General features: G+C 44.1%; 1 protein-coding gene across 1 annotated transcript in view; it reads left to right on the forward strand.

Annotated features, from left to right (window-relative positions):
• slc9a5 (solute carrier family 9 member A5) overlaps positions 1–24,429 on the forward strand; it is a gene marked incomplete in the record, with an annotated part of 25,909 nt that extends 1,480 nt beyond the window's left edge. Inside the window, 16 exon segments of the mRNA XM_005929228.3 lie at positions 1–245; positions 6,719–7,021; positions 7,978–8,141; positions 10,340–10,418; positions 10,493–10,670; positions 10,888–11,108; positions 11,517–11,719; positions 13,373–13,462; positions 13,543–13,613; positions 13,708–13,834; positions 16,043–16,134; positions 16,284–16,410; positions 16,607–16,756; positions 18,481–18,550; positions 18,808–18,933; positions 19,702–24,429. Coding sequence (XP_005929290.2) covers positions 1–245; positions 6,719–7,021; positions 7,978–8,141; positions 10,340–10,418; positions 10,493–10,670; positions 10,888–11,108; positions 11,517–11,719; positions 13,373–13,462; positions 13,543–13,613; positions 13,708–13,834; positions 16,043–16,134; positions 16,284–16,410; positions 16,607–16,756; positions 18,481–18,550; positions 18,808–18,933; positions 19,702–20,318 — 2,863 coding nt within the window.
• Positions 24,430–26,070: the final 1,641 nt, after the last annotated feature.

Below are 26,070 nucleotides of genomic sequence, written 5' to 3' on the forward strand. Positions count from 1 at the left end.
CCCCGCCTCTCCCTCCGCCCCGCCGCTCCTCCTCCCGCAGCCCGGGGCGGAATACGGGGCGCCCGGCGTCGCCTTGGCCCGGTCCGCTGCAGAGGAGCCGACCGGCACCGGAGAGGAGGAAGACGCAGGGGAGCATGATCATCATCACGGCGGCGGGTACCGGGTGGTCCAGTGGGAGTGGAGCTACGTCCAGACCCCGTACATCATCGCCATCTGGCTACTGGTGGCCAGCGTGGCCAAGATCTGTAAGTGTGTGTGTGTTTGTGTGTGTTTGTTTCCCAGCACCAGTACACAGACTGGAACTTCACTGGTCTCCTTACTGCAGCTGGAACCAGACTGGAAGTTTAATGAGAGTCAGGGAATGGCTGCAGCCACTGCCGGACTCACCTGCTGCGGAGCCACGGGCCACAAAGTTCCTGCTGGGCCCCCCGAACCCACCCCATTTTTGATATAGTAAACACTGATGTCTAAATCATTGGTGATGTTTCTAACCCTGATTATTGTCAGCTACCAAAATAATAATAATAATTTTAAAAAATGGTAGAGAAAAGCAAAAGTAAATGATTTTTTTTTTTGTTTGATTGTTACCGGGGTTTTTAGAACAACTTTAAAAGAAGAATTAGGCTCATTACTGATGGTGACTTTGAGCTGACGGCTTAATTCATTAAATGGTTGAAAAAATAAGTAACAAATATTTTCTTTTTTAAAACGAAGACACTTATAACTGCCAATAATTGTAACATTTTACTAATAATATTAACCAGCAAGTGACCAGTATGCCCCAGTGGGGTCTCCTACTCAGCTTGGGATAATTTCCTTCTTTTATAGTTTTCTCTGATAATGAACACTTTTGTAATCGAAGAAACAAGAGTTTAAAATATTTTCTGGGTTTGAAAGTAATGATTGGAGTTTTAGATAAGGAGGAAGAACTAACTGCTGGTTTTAGCCTCACAGTTCTCCTATGAAATCTTTATCAGTCACTGTACATGCTGAACAACTTGATAAAAGACCAAGTTTAATCAAATGGCATCTGTACAAACTAAAATAACTGAGCTTTTTAAGATTTTGATTGCATATGAAATGTTCTTCGTCTGTGTACATTTTTAATAAAGGTTGGATTTCTAAGTAATATTGCAGAAACCCAAAGGAAATCGTCAAACCTGAGGCCTTCCATACAGCGCCTTCTTTTCATGTTAATTAATCCAGTGTTGAACAACTTTTATTTATATCTATCTGACTATTTCTGATTATTCGCTTAGTTTAAAAATGAGCCACCCAGACAGAAGACAGAAATAAAACTAATCTTCAGATGATAAACAAGTTGCCGAAGTTATAAAACACATTTAGTTTCTTGGGGATTAGATTAGACGATAAATGGAGGTCATAAAAAGAAGCGAGATCAGAAAACTGAGATATCACCAAGTTCAAAATAGGAAAATCATATTTAGTGAATAAAACATGAACAGAATCAGTCATTATATTGTTTTCATAAAAAGAAATTAAGACTCCAGATAAATGAGGCCACAACAATAAATCAGTGCTGTACAACATAATATTAAGTATAACATTTATTATTATCAGTAGTATTGGTGGTATTTGTTGGTTTTGCATCACAGTAAATGTTCAAATTTAACAGTTTTTAACATCGACAGCACGTTTCAGCTATTGATGTCTGTTTCTGGACATAAATTTTTATCTGACTCTTCTACGTACTGACTCGTAGCATTCACTTCATGGTTGGTTAAACTGTGTAATATGAGGGGTAGGTGTCCAGAAGCTGTTGCTTCGACCTGCACCCTTTCTGTCTGAAATATGGCTGGTTTTGTTTTGTTATGATTAGATAGCAAAAGTGACACCAGCTGTTACTTCAGTCATTAAGACTAACAAATGTATTTATGAAGATACTAAGATTACCTTCAGCAATTCTGTTCTCAGCAGCTTGGTACCTAAAAAGCACTTTTAAGAGAACTGAAGAAGAAAACTCCCAAAATAAAAAAAACTAAACAGACATAATGTTGGACATCCAGCTGGCAGAGCTGTAAAAATGAGCACCTTCTCATCATGTGCTGATCTGTGTTCTCTACAGTGTGCAAAAATAAGAGGATTGTGGTTGGCATATACCACAAGAGGACTCCCACTGCTGCCTAAATACACTTCAAAGAGTTTCAAAGCCCAATATTAAAGTGAGTGCTTCTTTTCCCCACAACAGAGTAGTTTAGTTGGCGAAACCTGAACCTGTGGGGCAAGTAGCTTACTACCCGCTCAATATCAGCTGCATCCTGTTGAACCGGTGCTACCCCAGCACCTCAGCATCTTGTTAGAGCCCACTTTCAGCTGGAAAGGGTCCCACTGACAGGGAGCAACAAGCACAGGAGTAGATGAAAGAAGAGCGTAGAGGAATGATCCTTAATCTTTGGGTTTCTTGAGGTCCCGGGTCCATATCCCGGAGGAGACCCCAGTTTCCCCAAGATGTCTCCATCTTGACACAACTGAAGGAGTCCCTGTAGGTAGAGTAAGAGGTCGCTTATGTGGCGTGTGTGCTTGGATGAGTGGGTTGATGAGTCTGTTCATCAGCCAAGAACTGGCCACGTCTGCTAAACATTAATAGTAATGAACAATAAACTTTATGTAGTATTAAAATGTGAAAAGAACAAAGAAACCTTTGAACCTCGATCCTCGAAAGCTTCAGTGTTTCAGAACGTTTCAGAGCAGCAGGACTTTAACTGACACACACACATTCTCGTTTTGATATCTTAGTGAGGACATCTAATTGACATAACACTTACCCTAGCCACTTACAATAACTCTGACCTTAACCTTCGAAATGAATGCCTAAACCTAAGCATAACCTAATTGTAACCCTGACACCAAAACCACGTTTTGAATCTCAGAAATGCCTTCAAACTCGTGAGGACCGACTGTTGGTCCCCATAAGTATAGTAAGGTTCCAATTTTTGGTCCTCACAAAGACGTCTGAACAGGTACACACACACACACACAGCCATGTTTCCTTGACTCCCATTCACTTCCTGGAGACAAACTCGAACATTAAATGCTGCATTCACCTTAAAAATTTGACGCTTTCGTCCCTGTTAAAATGACTCGTCCCCATAGCATGATTGCACATTTAAGTCCCCACAACATGAGGAATACCTGTTGACATAAATACTTCCCAAGCTGCTGGTGAGTCACTGCACTGCAAGACAATAATACGCACATGCTATACATACTGCTTACTAATGTGGTAATGTTAGTGACACACACATGCGTGCACACAGACACACACTGTGGCTCTGTTCTAGCTGGCTGCACACATTCAGATCATTTAGACATAAATCAGCAGGTCTGGTGATCTCTTGCGTGTTCTTCCTGTCGTTAAAGCCGAACACAAGCATCTACTGTTAAATTCCCCGTTTCCTGTCACTGTGAGATTCTTCCAGGCTCACAGAGCGCCACGGGTGGGTTAATCCGACACTGAAGACGGTCTCAGACAAATGTGCTCTTTCCTGGTGTCTTTTAACATTCTTAAAGCTAAAACTTTTAAGCTTTTGATCTTCAAAAGTCAAACCTCCATAACAGATATATAAACTTTAGGCTCAGTCATTTCTTTAAGAGACTGTTCACTATCATTTAGGAGTTAATAGACCATTTTGGGGACTATTTTCTGCAGTGGATGAATCAGTGTTTGTTGCTCTAGATTTTATTTGGCAGAGGGGCGATTCATGTTGCAGTGAGTCAGAATAAACCACCGTATGTGTGTAGATTGATGGTGATGAAGCCTCAGCGATGTCTGTGAAGGTTCTCAGTCATCCAGGTCATCGTAGTCTAAGGAGCTTGGAAAGAAAAGCTGGACCTAACCTACAGAAGTCCAGACGCTTTTCTTTCCAAGCTTCTTAGACAAGACTCAGGGATGAGTTTTAGTGGTGGAGCTCTGCAGCTCTGAGGAATCAGACTCAGACGCTGTCAGTCTCTGTTTTCAGAGCTGCTTTGGATGTGTGGTGTATAAATGGCCATGTCTGGACGTCATGTTGAGCAGCTGAATGTTCTCAGTGTTTTTTGTCCTCGCTGTGCGTCTGGTGTGTAGGTGGTTCAGCTGTGTGTGTGTGTGTGTGTGTGTGTGTACTACTGTATAAAGCAAATATTAAACATGCTTCTCTGCTTCTCTTGAAACAAGCAATGAAGCGTCAAGCACCAAAATCTAGGATTTTATTTCAGACTGATGTTGTTCAGACAACGAGCTCTCTCTTAACTCAACATTTATGGGCTGCATTGTTATTTTATTACATTTTATTTGTTAATTATAGTTTATTAAATGTGTTCATTGAATGCACAGCAGTTAGTTTATTGAGCATAGCATATAAGAAATATGACCACGGTCATCGTTTGTTAAGTCCTGATGTAAAGCTTCAAAATCAGTGTTTTCCCAGTTGGTGTGTTGGAGTTTGAAACCCGGGCAGATCCGACTGAGAAATCGAGAGTAACTTCACTCGTATCCAATCATACTTCTAACTAGTAATAATTAGAAAAGCGCTCGCTGGAGTCATAGCTCACAGAGGCAGTAGAATAACGTTTCCCTTAAACTTCTACACACTCACACGTCTTTCTTTGCAACCAGAGAAGTCGTCTGCTGTTGGCTATTAAAAAGTTTAAGCCTTTAATGTAAAGTGTATCATGAGAATTTGAGTTTTTGATACTTTTACATCATTTGTGTGTCTTTCCCCCAAAAAACAAAATAAATTGCAATAAAAATGGTACAAATTAAAACTCGTACAGTATATGCAAACAAATAGTTATGGAAGCCCGTTTCCGCCACTAAAAAAAAATAAAATGGATCCATAACTCAAAATTTCGAGTTATTTTCTCAAAATTTCGACATATTAACTCGAAATTTTGAGTTAGCGCTGCCAATCAGTAATCTACGTGAATGACGTCATTTCCTCGTTACCCGGAAGCTGAAGCCCTCAGCTACAAATGCTACAGCTAAGCTACCGGTATTACATCCAGTTGTGAATGCATAGATTGCTGAGTGTTTTCAGCCTGGCTTCACAAATGATGAAATCCCCGTGTTATTAGCTGAATCACACGGTGTTACTATCAGCAAACGTACTCGCCAAAGCGCCAATTTGTTGGGATCCGTTTTTGAGTGCGCGTTCCTCTGCGCCATATGCTTCCGGGTAACAAGAAAGCGACCTCATTCACCTATATTTTTGATTGGCAGAGCTAACTCGAAATTTTGAGAAAAGTAACTCGAAATTTCGAGTTACTTTTCTTGAAATTTCGAGTTAATAAGTCAAAATTTCGAGAAAAATAACTCGAAATTTCGAGTTATGGATACTAGCTGTTTTGTTTTTATTTAGTGGCGGAAACGGGCTTCCATAAATAGTTAATTAAATTGTCAGAAAGTTTAATTTAACACTCTGTTTGACAAACTAAGTAATTATTTCATGGTTCAGGTTTTAAAGTGTTAAGACACAAACCCAGAAGCTCAAAGATCGACAGACGTTATCTTATGATGTTGGTTAGAAAAATTAGAAAAGTTCTGCAACGCTCTTTACAGTGAGCTGAAGGACTGTGTCGCTGCCTCTGTCGCTCCTCTTGTTGTGCCTCCTCTGCTATCTGTTATCCAGAGCACAGTTAGAGTCGTGTACGAGTACACCATGTAACTGAACTGCTTTCTGTAAGAGCGTCACACACATATCCGTTCATATATGTGAGTCAGGCAGAACGCTCATTCACACATGAAGTTTAAAGTTTTGTTCATGTTTTGTTATTTTATTCTAGTTAAAAGCTGCAAACAGCTGATGCTCCATGTGTGTATGTGGAGGATTCAGTGTGAGGATGACCCAGCGCTGTTAGTCATGGAGAACACGGCGCATTGATCCCGACCAGCTTAAGTAAAATGCAGAGTTACCCTGTTTAAAAAGACTTATTTCAGTTGGAAAAGTTCAGTATCAAAGTCTGCAGAATGTTCAGGAAGCACGATGATGATGATGATGATGATGATGCAGTTGAAGGTTCTGGGTTCGTCTGACTTGTAGGATCAGTTGTAGTTCTGCTTCATTCTGCTTCAGCTGATCAAATTATGTCGACTGAAATGATAACGAGGAAGTCAGAGGCTCCTCTGACTCCCAGTTTGTCTGGATGGTGATCCAGCCCTGGCTGATGGAGCAGAGCCTTCTGATTGGTGTAAATGAATCATCATGGAAACAGACGCACACAGTATGTTCGTTCAGGCTTTGATGTTTTTTCCCTGTGTCCTGATTTATGAGGAGCATCACCAGTGTGTGTGTGTGTGTGTCTTGTTGTGACTCACCGCAGGCCTTGATGGATTCCTAACTGCATGTCCAAGGCTACAATGGCAGCGCTGATTTTTGTTTATGTGTTTCATCAAATGCAAAAATATCAACAATTCAGAGAGCAAATAATTGCCTCCTCACATCTCGGCACACGTGCGACACATGTCCGTGTTCACACCTGCAGACCTGACTAAAATGAAGCACGAGTCAGGAGCTGCAGAGTCAGATGTTTGCGGAGCCAAGCAGGTGGAGAAAAATAAAGCTGACATAGGATTTAGTAGCAGAAGGAACAAAGAGGAGCTGTTGCAGGAAACAGAAGGTAGAGAAGGTAAATTAAGAAAAGCAGATAAATAATTAAACTTAACGAAGTCATGCAAACTTTTTCATGCCTTGTTTTGTAATCGGTGCATCTTGTCCTGCAGTGTTCCACTTCTCCCAGCGCTTCACCACCGTGGTCCCAGAGAGCTGCATGCTGATCCTGCTGGGTCTGGTCCTGGGCGGGGTCGTCCTCATAGCCAATAAGAAGCAGCTATACCAGCTAGAGCCCAGCCTCTTCTTCCTCTTCCTGCTGCCGACCATCGTGGGTGATGCCGGATACTTCATGCCGGCCAGGCTCTTCTTCGACAACCTGGGAGCCATCCTGACATACGCTGTGGTGGGAACGCTGTGGAACGCCTTCTGCACCGGGTTCTCCCTGTACGCTGCCAAACTGCTGGGGTTCATAGGTCAGTGCTGTGGGTGCAGGGGTCATAGGTCACAGGTGTGCATCTGCAGTCCTGCATAGCCCCACCTCTGTGTAGAGGATTTATAGTCTGCCCTCAATCCGAGCTCTTTACAGCAATCAGTTTGTTGTTCTCTGAGTTTAGCCTTTAAGGCAGCGCCTCTTTCCAGGAAACAGAAATAACTTGTGAATAAATTTGAGTTAAATGTGCCAGCGAACAGCATTTGTTCAGGACAAACACACAGCAGTAAGTTTACAGTACATTAAGTGCCTCTAAAGGAGATTCATGGTGCTCATTTCCACCTTTATTGTTATTTTCTGGACTCAGTGAGAGCAGCTTTCCGTAATCCAAATTTCAACATAGTCCTTATTTATGTTGTCATGTTGGGCTTCTGTGTCCCTCCGGTCCATCCTCTGTCTGAAACGAGCCGCTGTACCTCCTCTTCCTTTAACTCTTCGTTTCTCACAGGTTTTTTTAGACGTGTGCTGACCTCATTACTTACTTTGGTCATGTATATCATGGTCGTGGTCATGCTTCCTACTCTTGAGCACGATTTATATATGACAGCGAATAAACGAACACATATCACCTCTCCTTCCCCACAGAAGCTCACCTGCCTCCGTCTCCTCCTCTGTCACACCAGCCGCCTGCATGTTCTCTCTGAGGTCTTCCTCTTTCACTCTTGCTGCTATCCTTTTGTCACAAATCACCCCCGACACTCATCTCCACCCACTCCACCCTACCTGCACTCTCTTCTGAACTCTCTGTTGTCTTCACTGGTTTGTGATAGATTTCGTAATCATTGCAAACACAGTACTGACACAGTTCGCCGACCATCTGAGAACCAGTGGCGCAGAATAATTTCCTTTAAAATGTTAAAGTTGCTTCGTTTAAAACTGGAAACTTCCTGTTATTGTTGTGTTGTCCCGTCTCTTCGTATTTCCCGCGTGTCCCTGCAGATGAGCACGTGCAGGCCGAAATGTTGGACTTCCTGCTGTTCGGCGCCTTGATCTCAGCCGTCGACCCCGTGGCGGTGCTGGCCGTGTTCGAGGAGGTTCACGTCAATGAAACGCTCTTCATCATCGTGTTTGGAGAGTCACTGGTCAACGACGCCGTCACCGTGGTGAGAACCACACACAGTCCGTCAGGCACAAGGGACGGGGGATGGAAAGTGGCACGCACACATGCATCAGTAACAATCACCAGCTGGTTATTGTTACTGATGGTGTTAAAATTTTAACTTATCACCCAATCCTGAAAGACTCCAATAATAATACAAGTTTTTATATCATGATTATATCACCAGAAACTCTGATACATGTGTAAACTTATTTTCTGTATGTATGTGTTTTCTTTCTTTTCAGTCTGTGAAATCTCTGCTGACACATTTGCAAAACAGTTCTTGATATCAAAGGTCATATTTTCTAACTTAAATGACAATAAAAAATAAACAACACACACGTGCATCTCCACACAGTATTTTCCTGTTCAAAACACATCTTAAAATTGAGCACTTTACTGCTTTGTGTCCCACAATGTGGCAAACAGACGTACGTCCCCACAGTAGGTGTAAAACCAGCACAGAAACACATGATATGTTAAGGCAGAGCTGCACACACACACACACACACACACACACACGCTCTCACACATGCCTCATCATGTCAGGTGTGTTGCTGTGGCAACAGAGCGGCTTACAAGGTCAACAATGACTAGCACACAAGGACGCACTGTGGGCCGTGTTTGTGCGAACATATCGTTTCCTGAACTTCATACTCCACTTGTTGCATTTGTATGAAGTGATGGTGGCAGTGAAAGGTCGAGTGTGGGTGCTGGTGCCGGTCTGAGCGGCAGCAGGTCCGCTGATTTACGATGTTACTCCACATCAAGAGAGACAGAGAAGAGACAGAATCTGGTGAATCGGAGCAGCAGAGCTGCGTGATGAACACGGACCAGGACAGAAGAGCAGAACCTTCACATTTTCTCCCATTTACTGTTTGAGAAAGCTGAGATTAATCAGTTGTGAGGAGATTAACACTGCAACTGTCTAATCCTCAGCAGCACTCCGAATCTGAGCTAATCCCACCAAGAAATGGAAAAATCCAAAGTGTGGGAGCACTGCAGCCATGACCTGCAAGCACAGGACGAAGGAAGGAGTTCATTTTCTCAGGCTGGCCGCTCACTACTGCTGCTCAATCGCTTCACATCACAGTTATTACTGTTCAGGCTCAGCTGAGTGCTGCATGCTTCCCCGAAGCCGCACGCCATAATTTACTGTTGTCACGCAGCACATTAAGGTCCTGTAAACAGTAAGAATGCCTGGAATTCCTGCTGTGAAATGATTATTTGTGGGTATAAAGTGGAGATTCATACTGTGTGAATCAGCTTAGAGAGCAGAGGACATGAAATCAGTGTTTGAAAAGCAGGGAGGGGGTTTCCACTGCAGGACAATAAAAAAGAAAGCAATATAACCCAGTGAAGTGAGCTGATATCCAGCTGGTTATCACCAGTGTTGGGCAGTACGTTCAAAAATGCACCGTACAGAGGTGACCTGGCAGTGAACAGAACAGCAACAACATGCTTCTTCATCTTGATTGTATTAGAGTTTAAATCACAGAAACTGCAGCACAGACTTCTTGAGAGGTTTCCCAAAGGGAAGCCGCAGAAAATGAAGCTGCAATAATTGGGAGCAGATTTTTTGCAGCACGTGCCCCACCTGACACAAGCTTCCCACGGGGCTGACACTCGGAGTGCAGCAGCCTGTGACCCCTGAGGCTGCTCTGTGTCACCTCATGCTTTCAAATCTGGAATCTTTTGCGTGTGAAGCAATACGTGTGAACCTCCACACTGCTGAGACACTGAGTATATTAAAAACTTAATTAAGTTGAGGTGAAGCTGAGCAGAGAACCGCCGGCTGAGGCTGCCGGTCCTTAAATGTGAACAAAATCTATACAGGTGAGATACAAAAAACAACAAAACAAAATAATCAGCTATAAATGGAAACCGTTTGTTGGGGAAATGACTCTTTTTGAAGTCAGCCTCAAGTGGCCACTCAAGGAACTACAGTTTTTATCACCTCATGATGGCTTCATTTATCAGCCCCGGGGTCAAAGGTTGCTGCCTGGTCATACATGATGACCTCTGTTAGCCTGTGAGCGCTCCAGCTCCACATAACAAAAAAAGAATGAGGCTCCACCTTGTGGTGCTATTAAGCACTTGCACTTTAACTGATTTTCCCGAGACGCAGATCACTAAACATTAGACCGTCCGTGGGCTCAGACCTCCAAACACCTACAGTCTAAACCTGTCTGTGTTCTGCAGGTTTTATATAAAGTCTACATTTCCTTTGTGGAAGTGGGAGCAGAGAATGTGCAGACAGCAGATTACTTCAAAGGAGTCGGTGAGTCCACAGAAAGGATCAAACTTTGACTTAAACCTGAGTCCTGTGACTTACGTCCTCCTCCTCTCCTGCAGCCTCCTTCCTCATCGTCAGTATCGGGGGGACTATGGTGGGTCTGATCTTTGCCGTCATCTTGGGCTTCATCACTCGCTTCACCAAGAAAGTCCGGATCATCGAGCCGCTCCTCGTCTTCCTGATGGTCTACTTGGCCTACCTGACCGCCGAGCTCTTCTCCCTGTCCGCCATCCTGTCGTAAGTCCATCCTCTATAAATCAGAACTACCAGTGTACAACAGATGGAGCGGGTTCTGGGTCTAAGGTGCCGCAAATCTGCATTCTTTCTGATCATCAGCAGATGGCGACTTCTCTGGTTGCAAAAACAAAAACATTTCCATCCATCTTTTGTATCAACTCTGGTCTGATTTTAAGTTTTACAGCATGTCTCACTTTGTCTTTTTGTCACATCTCAGCATGACCTTTTGTGGCATCGGGGCCAACAAATATGTGGAGGCCAACATTTCCCAGAAGTCTCGAACCACGGTGAAGTACACCATGAAGACTCTGGCCAGCATCGCAGAGACCATCATCTTCATCTTCCTGGGCATCTCAGCTGTGGACAAGTCAAAGTGGGCCTGGGACACGGGCCTGGTGTCCTGCACCCTCGTCTTCATCTTAATTTTCAGAGCTGTCGGTCAGTCGGTTTCCATCGTGTCTTAAAATAGTTCAGCATCTTACTAGGATATGTTTCAGAGTGCGAGGAGACGGCGGCTTCACGGAAAAGCAGAAAAATACGGAGCATCTGCTCGATGATCGCTGATGGAATAAACCAGCTTTGTCCTTTTCTGTTTGCTTTTCCTGCGGTGACCTTTTGCATGGCTGATCTTTAACTGAGCACGCTCAAATGTCACACTCGTATCAGACAGAGAAAAACCTCCTTTTTAACCTTTAAGGCTTTTCCCCCTCCTGCTCCACCTCTCCCTGCTGAAAGGAGGCACGCAGAATTTAAATTGAATCCAGAAAATATGTCGAATCTTCTCCACCCTTAAATTAAGATATTTCATGCAGCACACAGGTGAAACTGTCGTCCTTTCTTCTCCAGGTGTGGTTGGTCAGACCTGGGTCCTGAACCGCTTCCGCCTTGTGCCACTGGAGAAGATCGACCAGGTGGTGATGTCATATGGCGGCCTTCGAGGAGCAGTGGCGTTCGCCCTAGTGGTACTGCTAGATGGCGAGCAAGTCAAAGCCAAGGATTACTTCGTCGCAACGACGATCGTGGTCGTCTTCTTCACCGTCATGTTTCAGGTAGGAATGACGGCGTTCAGCGCCCTCCCTGAAAGACAGACGAGCACACGAGTGAGGTCAGGTGACCCACGCCGTGACTTTTACACAGATTAAATTTAGTTTGACACCAGTGAGTTACACTATTCTGCACAGATGGGAGCAGGGGCGTGGCTAAAGAGCGACCTGAGGTTGCCCTGCTCCCCTCCCCCCTTAAATTTGACCGATTAGCGTCTGTTCGCTTCAGCCATTTTTCTGTTTTTCTCACTAACTGGCTGCTGACTGACTGAAATTTGCCTCGCTTGTTGATCTGATGTGTCAGACCTGGAATCTGTCACAAGTTAAGTGTTTTAAAAAACAGAAACGAGTTTGTCGATGTTATAAAGTGGCCTTTAATTTCACATTCAGTGGTGAAATTATCGAGGAAATTGGAGGAAAGTCGGACTCGGCTGATACTTTAGTTCTTACGTGGATTTTTTGGAAGTTTTAGTGAAACAGACTTTAGCAGCAGGTCCAACCATCCCTGTCCTTCATGCTGCACTCAGTGTGCTTCGAAGCCTCTGCAGATAACAAACAGGAATTGTTTTTGGGTTCCAAAAAAACCCATTTAAGGCCTTTTCACCATCATTATAAGTCACCCAACGGAGTCAACTGCAAAGCAACCAATCAAAATGAGGACCCAGCATTAACTGTGTCTGCTTCAGGCTGTTAGGAGGACTCACAGATTCATCCTTCCATCATCTTAGGTGTTAATCACACATGCATGTGTTTGATATGATCTTAATTTAGATAGAATAAGCATTTCCAGCTAAAAGGATCCCCTGGAATCAGAAGCAGCCAACTGAGTTAGTGTCTGTTTAGTCTATTCTGTTCTATTCTAAACACTAAATCTAAAGAGTATACTTTGGTGTAAGTCATGAGTTGACGTTGAGGCTGAAGGACCTTTGATTCCCATCATGAATCATGGACCTCAGCAGACGGTGGTGATTCCCACAAATGTCTTCTGTTAATGAGTTACCGTCTGAGTGCAACAGATGATGGTTTATCACTTAGATAATAACGAAAAAGTGACTTAGACGTGGATAACGCTGACTCATCTCTGGATTATGACCAAATCACTTCTCAAGTTCATGAGCTGTTTTAGAGAAACAGTAGAAGAAACTGGAACACTGCTTCAGAGGCTGTGAGTCTTCTGGGGGGCTGAGACATGAGGCAGGGCTATACTGCACCAGTTTTAGCTCCACTGTAATGTCGTGGAATCAGTGCTTATACTTGTATAGAGTGAATGGGTTAAATCCAGAGAGGAATTTCCCCACAGGGATCAATAAAGTATACATTAAATTCATCTAATATGTACAAAAAGAAGCACCAGAAGGCAAAAACACTGCTACAAGGCTCAGGAATATTTAGAAAAGCAAAAGAAAATTCCACTAAATCTTCCATCACAGGAGAATCCGGTGCTGGTAAATCCACCTTTAATGGATTCAGACGCGTGTACAGTGAAGATCAATGGCTCTGGTTTGGTGGGTTTGCTGCCACCTCGATGGTAAATGTCTCTTTGAGATTAAAATGCTAGACTGGAAGTGCCATCACGACTTTAGCAATAGAGAAGGTCCTGGGGGAGGTGTCCACATACTTTTGACCAGAAGCTCTCTGAGACTCTTCTCTCGTCATCAGGGTCTGACCATCAAACCGCTGGTGAAGTGGCTCAAAGTTCCTCGTGCCACCAACAGGAAGCCTACCATCAACGAGGAGATCCACGAGAGGGTGACTTCTTTTTCTTCCCCCTTTCCTCTTCTTCTTCACCTTCTTCACCTTCACCCTTCTCATTAATGTTTTGTCTCCAGGCCTTCGACCACATTCTGACTGCGGTGGAGGACATCGCAGGACTGCAGGGATATCACCACTGGAGAGACAAGTGAGTGTCCCCGACATCACTGCAATGTTACAGCAACATCAGAGGAAGCTGCAGAGACAAAGTGTTTCATGCCTGTCGCCCTGTCTGAGCTCAGGTGGGAGCAGTTTGACAAGAACTACCTGAGTAAGCTGCTGCTGAGGAAGTCCGTCTACAGGAAGAGTGAACTGTGGGAGGCTTATCAGAAGATCAACATCAGAGACGCCATCAGCGTCATCGACCAGGTCGGAAAAACCATCCAAGCATTACTAACATTAAGTGTAAAGAAGGAAAGCAGCCAGCAAGTCCTTCACTGTCACATCGAGAGAGTTTTAAAGCGTGTCAGCTTTACATCTATCGTAGTTTTATATCAATAACATGTATGAAAGTCAGTTATGGCTTTTGGTTTTGCCAACACTGAAAACTTTCAGAAAATGAAAACGAAAGGGACCAGATTCATAAAGAGAACCACACACGTGCCCGTAAACGACGAGGTATAATCCCTCTCTGCTGACAGTGACTTGCATATTTCATGGACTGATGAGCGATGACGTCCGTCTCTGTCAGTTCCTCTGAAAGCCACCAGGTGGAGAACTAAACCAAGAATTAGAGCCAGTAGGCTTCAGTGTGAAGCTGACAGAGGTTTGCTGTGTGTAGGAGGAAGACGACACTTTAGAAACATTCAAAATATGACAGAGACTCGTCGATCCCTGAGCATCAGTTCATACAAATCCAGACACATTAAGAAAACAGCATCATTTGTTTTTACTTTGAAAATATAATTTGAAAATATTTAGAAAATGATTTTTTTTCTATGAACTTTTATTTCATTCAGGAATTTTATCTTCCATTGTATTGTTTTATTTATCTTTTACTTATTGACACACTATATTTTGTATTATTCTGTTTTATTTCATTCTGCTCTACTTGCTTTTTTATTTTTTTTTTCCTGTTCTAGTTTAACGCTGTGATTAACAGAGAGGACGGTGCTTGAGAGAGGTGAAGAAGAGAGTGCAGGCAGGGTGGAGTGGGTGGAGACGAGTGTCAGAGTTGAGTTGTGACAGAAGACAGCAGCAAGTGTGAAAGCGAAGGTTTACAGGATGGCAGTGAGACCTGCTGTGATGTGTGGTTTGGAGATGGAGGCCGAGCTGGGCCAGGATTATAAATGAGTACATCAGAGACAGAGGCAGAGCAGGGAGAGCGATATATAAGGAGGATGGAGATGGAGCTAACAGCAGGAGGAAAAGAGGAAGACTTCAGAGGAGGAGGATGTGCAGAGCGTGGGTGTGACAGAAGAGGATGCTGGGAATGTGTGACATGGAGGCAGATGATCTGCTGTGGTGACCCCTGAAGGAACCAGCTGAAAGAAGAAGAAGAATAACTACACTGACCTCTCTGACAAAAGAGTTTCCCACCTTTGGAGATAAATTGCCTGTGAAAAGACATGAAATCGTCTCTTTTATGGCTCTGAAAATCTTCCAGTTTCAAGGTCCTTCCTTTAAATTCTGTCTCAGTGTTCTCAGACTGAGCTGGCTCTGATTTTGGACTTGTTGGCGTCTCCTTTCACGACTGTGAACCTTCCTGTTCAGCAGAGTGAAACACAAACAGTCTGACCCGCACCTGCACAAGCTGAGCGTTTAATAAATCAGCCTGAAACACAGTGAGGGGCCTCCAGGCTAACGCTCAGTCCCCCCGTGAGGCCGACATTAGAGTCGGAGCAGAGGTGAGTTTTATTTATCAGCCCACCAGCTGAGACGAGGAAAACCCCTGGACCAGATTTATGAGGAAAACAGGAACGTTTCATGAAGCAGAACGCTGCTTCACATCGAGACAGCCTTTTTATTATATGACGATCCATCATATGTTTTTAGGAGAGCACAAAAATCTCCACCGCTAAAAATCCATCCCAAAATAGGATTCTGAACTTCCATACGCAGCATTTAAAAATTCAGTAACTTTAGCATTTTTCCTACAGAAAACTTCTTAGAAACCAGGTCAGCATTTCTGGAAACAGACTTTTAGTTTGATGGATAAACAGCACAACAGGTGGGAATATCCACTCTGGGTCTACCCTGGAGCTTCCTCCCAGTGGGACATGCTTGGAATTCCTCAGGTGGCTCCTTTCAAGGAAAAACTCGACTTCAGGGTGAAATGTCCCTTTGCCTGTCAGAAAACCACAAAAATGTTTACAATAACATTAACTGTGGGTTGTAACAAATGAGGAGGGTCTCAGATTGAATACTGTTTATGACTGACTGAGTGCTGGGGCCTCTGGTGGTCATTAAAGGAACTGCAAGTTTTGGTGCTTCGCTGTTGGTTTCATTTGATTTTGTGGAGGTCACCACTTCGTTTGAATCACCAAACTGTACCACCAGGTGATTTGCAAGTAGTGCACCTGCAGTAAGACGTGTTTTGAAGAGTGTGTGTGTGTGTGTGTGTGTGTGTGTGTGTAGGGTGGGAACGTCCTGACCTCAGCCAGACTGTCTCTGCCCTCGATGGCCAGCAGAGCCTCGTTCCCCGAAGTCACCAACGTCACAAACTATCTGTGAGTCACATGACTGCAAAATCTGCCCTGCCGGACTCATAAAAGTTTCAGGTTTCACCCTGTGCCCTTTGATAAGTGAATTATCAAACTCTTTGTGAGCTTTTCAGTTCTGACTGGCCTGAATGCTCGCTGATGTTTGTCTGTTCCAGACGTGAGAACGGCAGCGGTGTGTGTCTGGACCTCCAGGTCATCGATAACATTCCTGGAGCCAAAGTGGAGGAGGACATGGAGACGCACCATGTCCTCGCTGGAAACCTGTACAAACCCAGGAGACGGGTAAGTTTTTCTCTTCTTGGAGCCCCAAGGTTTCTTAAAGTTGTGGAGATTGTGTTGGAGAGCACTCAAGATGTTTCAGGGTCTTTAAAGTCATTATTGAGATCTTTAAAGAAGATCAGGACAGGGGAGCAGGTCTCACTGGGAAATGAAATGTGTTTGAGTGCGTGAGGCTGAGGCTGGTGTCCTCTGTGTTCAGTATCAGTCCCACTACAGTCGTCACTTCATGCCGCTGGGGGAGCAGGAGCGCCAGGACCGGGAGGTGTTTCAGAGGAACATGAGGAGCCGCATGGAGACCTTCAAATCCACCCGATACAAACGCCACAAGAAGGAGCGCAGCCTGAAAAAGGTGAGACGCATCAGTCACCGAAACAAGCTTTAACCAAAGTCCAGAGAAAACATAAAGTTCTGCTTAGTGCACCAGACGCCAGTTTTTAGGAACAGCTTTTAGACTGTTCCAGGATTTAGTCGGTCCCAGGGTCCTCGGTCTTTCTTGTTAAACAGAATGATTGTGATGCTGAAATAACAGCTGTCGTTACAGACTGGTTTTTGCGGTTGTTTAGTTTGGTTGGGATTTTTTTTTTCACCTTTAATGAACCAGGAAGTGAAATGCTTGAGATTAAGAATCACTTTTCTGAGCATGCTCTGAACAATGTATTTTTTTTAATCAAGAGAAAACCCATGACCTGCTCTGTTTGGACTGAATGGATCTGGAACGATCAGATGACTCCTGATGATGATGGAGGAAAATACAGTACAGTAGATGTACTTGATAAAGTGTTTCTACTTCTACATCTACTGTACTGTAGCTGGAAAATGTTTCCTTTGGTGTCACAGCAAAATTTTTATGGGTAAAGATTATGAAGACAAACAGTGTCATTGTGTTTTGAAATGAGTGAGTCAGTGAGCCTCATTGTGCACTGATCAGTTATGGTAAATGGCCTGTATTTGTATAGCGCTTTACTCGTCCCTAAGGACCCCAAAGTGCTTTACACATCCAGTCATTCACACACTGGTGATGACAAGCTACGTTGTAGCCACAGCCACCCTGGGGCGCACTGACAGAGGCGAGGCTGCCGAACACTGACCACCACCAGTAGGCAGCGGGTGAAGTGTCTTGCCCAAGGACACAACGACCGGGGCTCGAACCGGCAACCTTCCGATTACAAGGCGAACTCCCAACTCTTGAGCCACGATTCAGTTGTTTAAAGCTCGGCTTTGCTCTGCTCTCACTGGGCTTGTTTTGGGACTTAAAGTGCACATCATGCAGTACCTGCATCTGTTCTCACCGTTGCTCCAAATCGAGCATTTTTATTGGGCGTATATCTTCTGTAAGCTCAGTAAAGTCCTGCTAGTTTCCAGCTCAGATCCATAATATCACAGAGAGGCTGACGGATCGGCTGGATGGCGAAATTTCTCTGTTTGTGTCGTGTGGGCGAAGCTGATTATGGAGGTGCGAGTTATTCATTCAGCTTTATTTATGCAGACATGAGGCAGCGGACTACCTGTGCGGAAAGCTCAGTAAACAGAAAGAACCAGACGGACAGAAAATGACTGGATTATTTCTTAAAAACAAAGAAAGAAAAAGACATTCTGGAGTGAACCTGTTTTCACAAAGAATCCCATTTTACCACTAACAGCCCTCTAAATGACACGGTGCGGTCCGCAGATTACTATGGACACGTGGTGGATCGGTCGTTGGACGGGTCCAAGGAAATCTATATTTTAGACTTTTGTAAACGTTTCATACTGAGTGACGCAGCTGGAAGATGAAAGAGAGAGACAACGTTTAAAGGTTTTAAAGAGATTTTGAGTCTTAAACTTGTGGGGACGGGCACTTTGTCCCCACAAGTATAGTAGCTATCCAATTTTCTGTCCTCACAAAGATGTCTAAACGTGCACATGGATCCCTGCGTCAGTCTGTTTAACTGTAACATGACATTTGAGACTGCGAAACGGTTGGTGGATTACAGCGCAGAGGCTTTTACCGCTGTCTGTCACGAAGGACTGCTGATTGAAGGCCGGCTGCTTCCTGTTGTGGCTCACTGCATTTGCTCTCTCCCCTTTCAACAGCGGCGAGGATCCGACGTCAAGGAGGACGGCAGCGATAAACCCAGACGTAACGTCAGCTGGCAGGACAAAGGTAACGCAAATAAAGAGAGAGCGCTGCAGCCTCAGCGGGCTCTTTCTACTTACCAACGCATCCACACATCTGCTCTGAACGTCTAAGGAAAGATTCCTCTGCCATCAGAGAGGAATTTATTATTATCATCTTTTTTATTCACAGGACACAAAGTCACAGGTTGAGATTGAGCTCATGTGTCCTGCACAATACAAATAGAGCTACAGACTAAAGGTGTCCACCTATCAGCAGACGTGATTCTCTGTCTTTGTGTTCAGATCCGGTGGTTGTTCCCGTGGAGACGGAGGACAAAGCTGAACATTCAGATCCAGAGAAAGACGAAGACGTCGGGATCACCTTCATAGCTCGGAAGGCCGAGACGCCAAAGCAGCGACCCAAATCGGGTAAAACGTCACTGTGTCACTCAAAAACTCAGTGGACCTCAAACTCTCTTGTGTGTGTGAATCTGGATGTAATAAGTGAGGAGTGGAGTGGCAGACAGAGGGACACAGTAAGCTCATAATGTAGCAACTTATTAATCCGAAGGAAGACATGCTTCAAAGCAGGGGTGGGCAACTCCAGGCCTCAAGGGCCGGTGTCCTGCAGGTTTTAGATCTCACCCTGGGTCAACACAACTGAATCAAATGATTATTTCATTACCAGGACATTACAAGACACGTTGAGGAGGTCATTTAGACATTTAAATCAGCTGTGTTGGACCAAGGACACATCTAAAACCTGCAGGACAGCGGCCCTTGGGCCATAAATTACAAAATTAAAATCATGTTGCATTCACAAAATGAACTGAACAGGCAAATAAAGCTGTGAAGTCATCAGGAAGTGTTTACTGAGCTAACAGATTAAGTGAGTTTTAGGGACACGTTCTCATAGACTTTAACTGAGCCAGACTTCTTGTAGAAAACAGAGGGGTCGCCCCCTGCTGGCTGCTAGGAAGACTGCAGATTTTGGGCACTTCAGTCTTGGCTTTACTTATTGGATCCAGAAGCTACATCCATGTTTGATTTGCAGTCCCTGAGGTGAACGTCTGATTAAAGTCACATGACTAACTAAAAGCAGAATCAGAATCTCCTCCTTTTCTTAGAGTGTGAACCTTTAAGTCTTTCAAGCCTCGCTGCTCGGTAACTATCCCCCTGTTGTGTCTCATCCTTCAGTGCCAGCAGCTCTGGAAGGGTGTCAAATTCCGCTACTACCACCACCACCACCTGCACCGCCCTCACCACCACCCGCACCCTCCTCACCAACCAGTGAAGACAGTCATTTGCCGTGGAAAGGCAGTCTGGGCTCGCCTCCCCCCTGCGTGTCTTTGGAGGCCACAAAGATCATCCCAGTGGACCTCCAGCAGGCCTGGAACCAGAGCATCTCCTCTCTGGAGAGCATCTCTTCCCCACCGGCCCCTGCTGAGCCCGTCCACCCACGGGTGAGCGCCCTCTCCAGGCTGGGTGGACCCCGCCCAGCTTCCTACACGCCACCCGGCAGCGCAGCGGGCAGCACTTTCTCCATCGGACCTCAGGTGTCTCAGGGCTCATTCCTCTTCCCAGACAAGAAGAAGGAGGAGGAGGAAGAAGAAGAGGACGTGGAAGGGGGAGTGGCTGCGGAGATGCAGCCGCTCATGTCTTCCCTGAAGCCCCCCGGGCCATTGCCGCCTCCACCGCCGCCACCTAGCTCCGCCCCTGGCTCTGGGAGGAGGAGGACCCCCTGTGTGTACCTGAGGAGCCTGGTGACATCACCCCCTCCTGAGCCTCACAGCAGAGGCCCCACCCAACTGTAACAGCAGATCCCAGATCAGTGGAACATCAGCCACCTGCAGAGCAGGGCTGGACTCCACCAATCAGCAGCTTCAGGATACTCACAGACATCAGGTGATGTGCTTCCTGTTAGGCCGTCCAATAGGAAACTAGCTCATCATCCATCCTCCCACAGCTGCACCTCTTAGCAGGTCCGATCTTCTCTCCTGTAGCCTGAGCTCCATGTGACCAACCTGCAGAGGTCAGAGGTCACCTGCTGCTTTTGATCTGCGCGTCACCAGCCGACACAGGTGCAGACAGGTGTTCAGATTCAGGTGACTGTTAGGCAGGTGAACGGTGTGATGTTACAGATTTTATCAGATCTCATGTTCCGACTCAAAGCAGCCGTGTGTTTATGTGTCTCTCGTGGCTTTCAGCTTCCTGTCTCCGCCTCTTTAGCCTTTTCATTTTCCTCAAAAATGCAGAGTTTTGTCTTTTGACCTCAAAGCAGGGTAAAGGGGGTCAGACTGATGGTACTCCAAAGCTCCACGTGGTTGTAGTTTTTGGACATGATTGAGTGAATTAGCTGAGTTCCTGCTGCTGTTTCATCGGGATCGTTTCTTCTCAGTCTGCGGCTCTCAGCTCTGAGCCCAGTGCTGAAGCCTTAAAGCTTTCTGAAAAGGTTTGGTAATTCCTTCAGAAAGCTCTCTGTAGTTTTATCAGATAAACAGGAGGACATAGTGTATTTATTTGGAGCTATTTTCAGTGGCAGGCTAATCAACATCTAAGTCCAGAGCCAAGAGAAGTTTCCCTTCAAGGCTTTCTGATTCATTTTAAAAGTGGAGAGGCCACAAAACACTAACTATCTGTTCACCATCCGGAGGGACTCAAGCCTAGAATCAACCTGCCAACCCAGTGATTATCAGACAAAGCCCTACCGCTAGCACCACAGATGGATGTCCTCACAGTGGGCATAAAACCGAGGCACCTTAAACATCAGCGTTCTAGTAAAGATTATATATGCAGCTTCCTGTCAGCTCTTCTCTCTCATAAACATGTTTGCCAGCTTTATTTATCCTGATGTCTGAGAGTGGATGGCAAACAGGGAGAGAGTTATAAGTAACTTTAAAAGCACTACCAGGGCCGTGAAGTCAAAGAGGCCTTTGTCTTTCTGTCAGAAAGTCCTGCAGACAAACTTCTTTAGTTGATCCTTTCACTGTCTGTTTGAGTCTGTACGTGAACCGTCTGATCTCTGTGTGGCCTCATGGACAGAATCAGCTCTGTCTCGCTGCTGCTCTGCTGTAGGTCTGCGTAGGAAAATCTGTGTGTTATTGATCAAATCCGCAATTTATGACTACGTAATCACGTATCAGCATATTCTTGCTGCAGATGGACATTAACAAAGTCCATTTGATTGCAAGTTGGAGGACAATTTCATATTTTATGTAGTTTATTACAAAGTCAAGGAGTTATAAGTGACATAGTGAGTGCAATATAATCACAGATTATGAATAAAACAATAAAAATAATCCTTGGTCCTTGGTTGTAGCAAAGTGCATTCAAACCCCTCTCTGCAGCTGCTGACTTGGGCCTGATTTTACCTGTTTAATGTTGATTTGTTACTAATCAAATACCTTCACAAATTCAGAGGTTTTTTCCCTTTAAATGTCCTTTAATCAGTTGCTGGTTGAGGTAAATTTTCTGGTGCAGATTGTAAAACCTAACTGCAGACAGCAGCAGGGGGCGCTGCTGCACAGAGGGGTTAAGGCCTCCACCTGCTGCCACCCTTTAACCTGAGCTGATAGAAGCTTTTCTGACAGAGTTCTTTGCTTTGCTCCGAATCTGAATGTGTGTATTTATTCTGTCAAAGCTGCTCGTAAACCGTAAAAATCTGAAAATGTATTTTGTAAAACTGCAGACATATAAAATCTACAGAATAGTTTATTTTAAATGACCAAAGTGTGTAATAACAAGCATAATGAACATATCTATGGCGTCTGTAACTGCCTTACTCTGTCGTGTCTGTGTTCAGCTGTGTGTTGATTCAGTGTTCATGTCTTACTGTGTGTGTGTGTGTGTGTGTGTGTGTGTGTGTGTAGAGGTGGACAACAGTCTCCGGGCCGTCCGCACGTTCTTATCCCACCAGCAGGCAAACATGTTTGTGTGATGTTTCTTTAGTTTTCTCTTGTTTTGCCGAAGAATGTTTTTTTGCCTTAACGTCTCATCGAGCTGCTTTTACTCTGTCAGCCGATCACAAATCTGCAGCATCTGCAGCCGCTCAGCTTCACCCTCAAAGTCCCGTCGGCCTCCCAATCCAGAAAGCACACAGAACAAAAAACTGACATGAGATCTCACTGTTCTCCACAGTGCTGATGCTCCATAGACTGTATATAAAAGACAGCATCGTGTTTGAAGCCTCGGGCTGAGGTGGCTCTGACAGTCGCAAGAGAGCTGTGCCGTAAATCATAGCCGGCTTTATGCTCTGTTTTAGTTTAAAGGGGACCATAATTTCCAAAATGAACATCGTGTTGTATTCAGTAAAACTTGAAACCAGAGTTTTAGACGATGCACTCATCAGGAACGTGCCGTAATAAATATAGAATAATCATATACATACAAATCCAAATATAGGGTTTTGTTTTTACAATTAGAGGAGATGCCCCCTGCTGGCCATTAGAAATAATACGCTCTGCACTGGCTTCACTTTTCAGACCCAGAAGCGACATCCAGCTTTGACCTGCACTTCAAAACATTTCAGCCAGAGTGAGCTAATTATAAAACTCTGTGAGTGTCACACGGGAAGCTGCAGGATGGAAGAAGGTTACAGTTTCTTTATTTTCCAAAGAATTTTCATTTTCAGTTTATTGATCTTTAAGTTGAAACTCCCTGCCTAACAGTATAGCTGCTGTTAGGTTTTTGTTTTACTAGAGTGCAGGATTTAAGACATTCAGAGTAAATAAGTCTTTGCAAAGCCACCTGACTCACAGAAATGTCAACATCTCAACCTCAGTAAACACGCCAACGCCTGTTCCAGCTCGCTGAACTGACACATTTTTATTTTGTCCTTCATTTAAAACGAAGCGCCTGAGAACATCTCAGAATCCTGTAATATTTTGATTCAAAACTTAATCAGCTTTACTTTAAAACGACCGATACATATTTTTTGTGGCATCCTGTTTTTGCAACTTCACACAGTTAAAGTTGGCACCCCAAGCACAAACCAGACATTTTGGTCTTTCTTCTGTTCTTTTTCCTTCCTCGTTGCATGTTAGGCTGAAGCTACCCCTTGAAAAAGCTAACACAAAGTAGCAGCGCATGTGTAAATAACTGAAGTGCAAAGACCTGAATTAAGACGGAGTGAAGTGCACGCTGAGTGGCTGCAGCAGGCTGCTGTGATCTGCTTCGTCTCTGCTGTCGCCTCGTGGTGCAGCCGTGATAACAGGAAACATGTCGCTGCTTGTAGAGAGGTCTTCGCACTGTAAACATACTTGAACCTGGAGCTGATGCGGTGGATGCAAGGGGATGACCTCGCCGTGTCCAGTCGATCATTGCCGCAGTGATGCCTGAATCTCTGAGACAGGGGAACGTTCTGCACAGCGGCAGGTCTTCGTCTGTTAGGCCTGTGATTCGGGCCGTTGTTTGGAAAAATCCAATGAATCGTGTCTGTCTTTGTGCCAAATGTGTGTTAGCTTTGGCTTCGGCCCAGAGATCCAAGAGTCAATAAATGTGAGGAGTGTTTTTCTGAATGAGCCCACCTGTCTCCGTGCTTCTTTATTCTACCTGCTGCTTTACTCTTTTGATGCTTTACTTTTAATGTCTGAGGGAAACATTGCTTCATTACGTCTGATACTGTTACTCAAGACTGTGCAGAGTAACAGAACCTAAAACGCCCTCAGAATGCAACCACCAATCAGTGGACAGATGTTTTTAAACTACACCTGTACACTGTAATGTACCTTAGCAGTGCACAGAAATACTATAATACACAGTAATTTATGCTACTTTATCCTTCTGCTCCATCTCATTTAAGACGAAATGTTACATTTTTACTTGACATTTATTTTACAGTTCTCCTTCAGAATATCAGACATCACTAAAATAAATGTTAGTAAAGTAAACATAATTTGAAGTGTTCTCAAACGGTGCAGTACTGGACTAAAAGTCGGCTCCACCCCAGAGTTTCAGTGCTTTATGTTCTTTCTGCTGGTTTCAGTTACAGCAGTAAAACATTCGATACTCTGGGAAGTTTTTCACTTCTGACATTTTCATCATTAATGTCGCTCGGTAGGTTTAGAATACCTCCGGTCTTGTGAAGGATTTTTCATTTGCAGGACTTTTACTATGATGGATGCAAAGAAGGCAAACAGCCCCTCTCTGGCAGCTGGCAGACAGAGTGTGTGCTAGGCTGCAGCACATGAAAATGAACTCATTCGTACTTTGTATGAAACTTCCAATCAGATTTAATTATTGTTTCAGCTCAGTTTAACCCTTCTCCTGACCTTCCATTTAAAATAAAGCTGTGTTCACTCACAGCACCATCTTGTGGTACAAACTCGTATTACACTCATAGCACAGTTCAGCCCTTCTTTAGCTTCTGTCAGTATCTCTTCAGGACAATACTCAGTAGATATTTTTGGCAGTTAAACTCATAGTTTTTGTTTCTTCAGATTGGGCCGACAACTTTAGTTAATTTCAGAAGGTTCAGGAGTATTTTCAACATTTAAAAGCGTCAGAGTTAAATACCAGAGCCAGGTATTTACCAAGTTAAATACCTGGCTTGTTATAGCTGTAACAAGCCAGGGGCTGTGGGTAAATGTAAACCCGTTGAGCTGTATGGTATCAGTGCTTCTGAACAAAGCCTTACAGCACGTACTGTATGCATCATGTTGAAACAAGAACCGACATGCATTCATCTGGCCGTGCTGAAACTGTACAAATATTTCTCTTAACTTTTGTTGTTCCTGATTTGCTGCCAGATCTGCTGGTATGTACACAAACAAGGTCTCGACGAGGAGACTGATAATCAGATTATCTCTGAATGCAGCTCGCTTTGTAGTTCACCTCTGCAGACGTCATTTAACGTGCAGCAAAAACTACAAACAGATTAAATTAAAAAATGTGAAATTTAAAGTTAGAACAGCTTGTTTTTATTCAGTCCTGCAGCCTAAAAAGGAAAAGTTCAAATTTGAATTTGAGTTGAACGAACATAAAAATGAATTCAAACTTTTTACAAAGTCAAACAGAAAATATCAGCCGATTTCACAAAATACACAAAACTATTTAAATAAGCAGTGCCTTAAACAGAATTGTTGTGTTTTTCAACACAGTCTTACTTTTTATATCCATCAAAACTATTCCCTACTTTAAATAAGCAGAAAAGTCTCATCATGTAAAGCAGGCTTTGTTTATTATTTTAACATGAGCTTGATATGACATGTGACCTCTTGTTTCATCCAATTTAAAGTGAAAATCTGTCTTTGGTAGAGATTAATGAGTGTTTTCTCAGACATATCAGGTGAACTGATCAGCACTGCTCCTTCACCTTGTCTATGAACAGTAATGCCTTACCAAATGAATCGTTGCTCTTTCCCCTTTAACAATGAGCGAGTTCATGAAACTGATAAATGAAAAGTTTCTGCTGTTGCTTGCTTGACATTAAATAGATACAAAATATAGCCTGAGGACCTCAACAGACCAATTCAGTCTGACCTCTTACACCCTTATAGAAAACTACAAATAAAAAATAAATACAACCAGTGTCTGTGGTACTGTACGCTAACCACTTTGTGTCATACC

This window comes from Haplochromis burtoni, unplaced genomic scaffold (genome assembly GCF_018398535.1).
Source record: "Haplochromis burtoni strain Fernald_Lab_line unplaced genomic scaffold, NCSU_Asbu1 Contig_121, whole genome shotgun sequence".
In the NCBI taxonomy this organism is placed as follows: Eukaryota; Metazoa; Chordata; class Actinopteri; order Cichliformes; family Cichlidae; genus Haplochromis; species Haplochromis burtoni.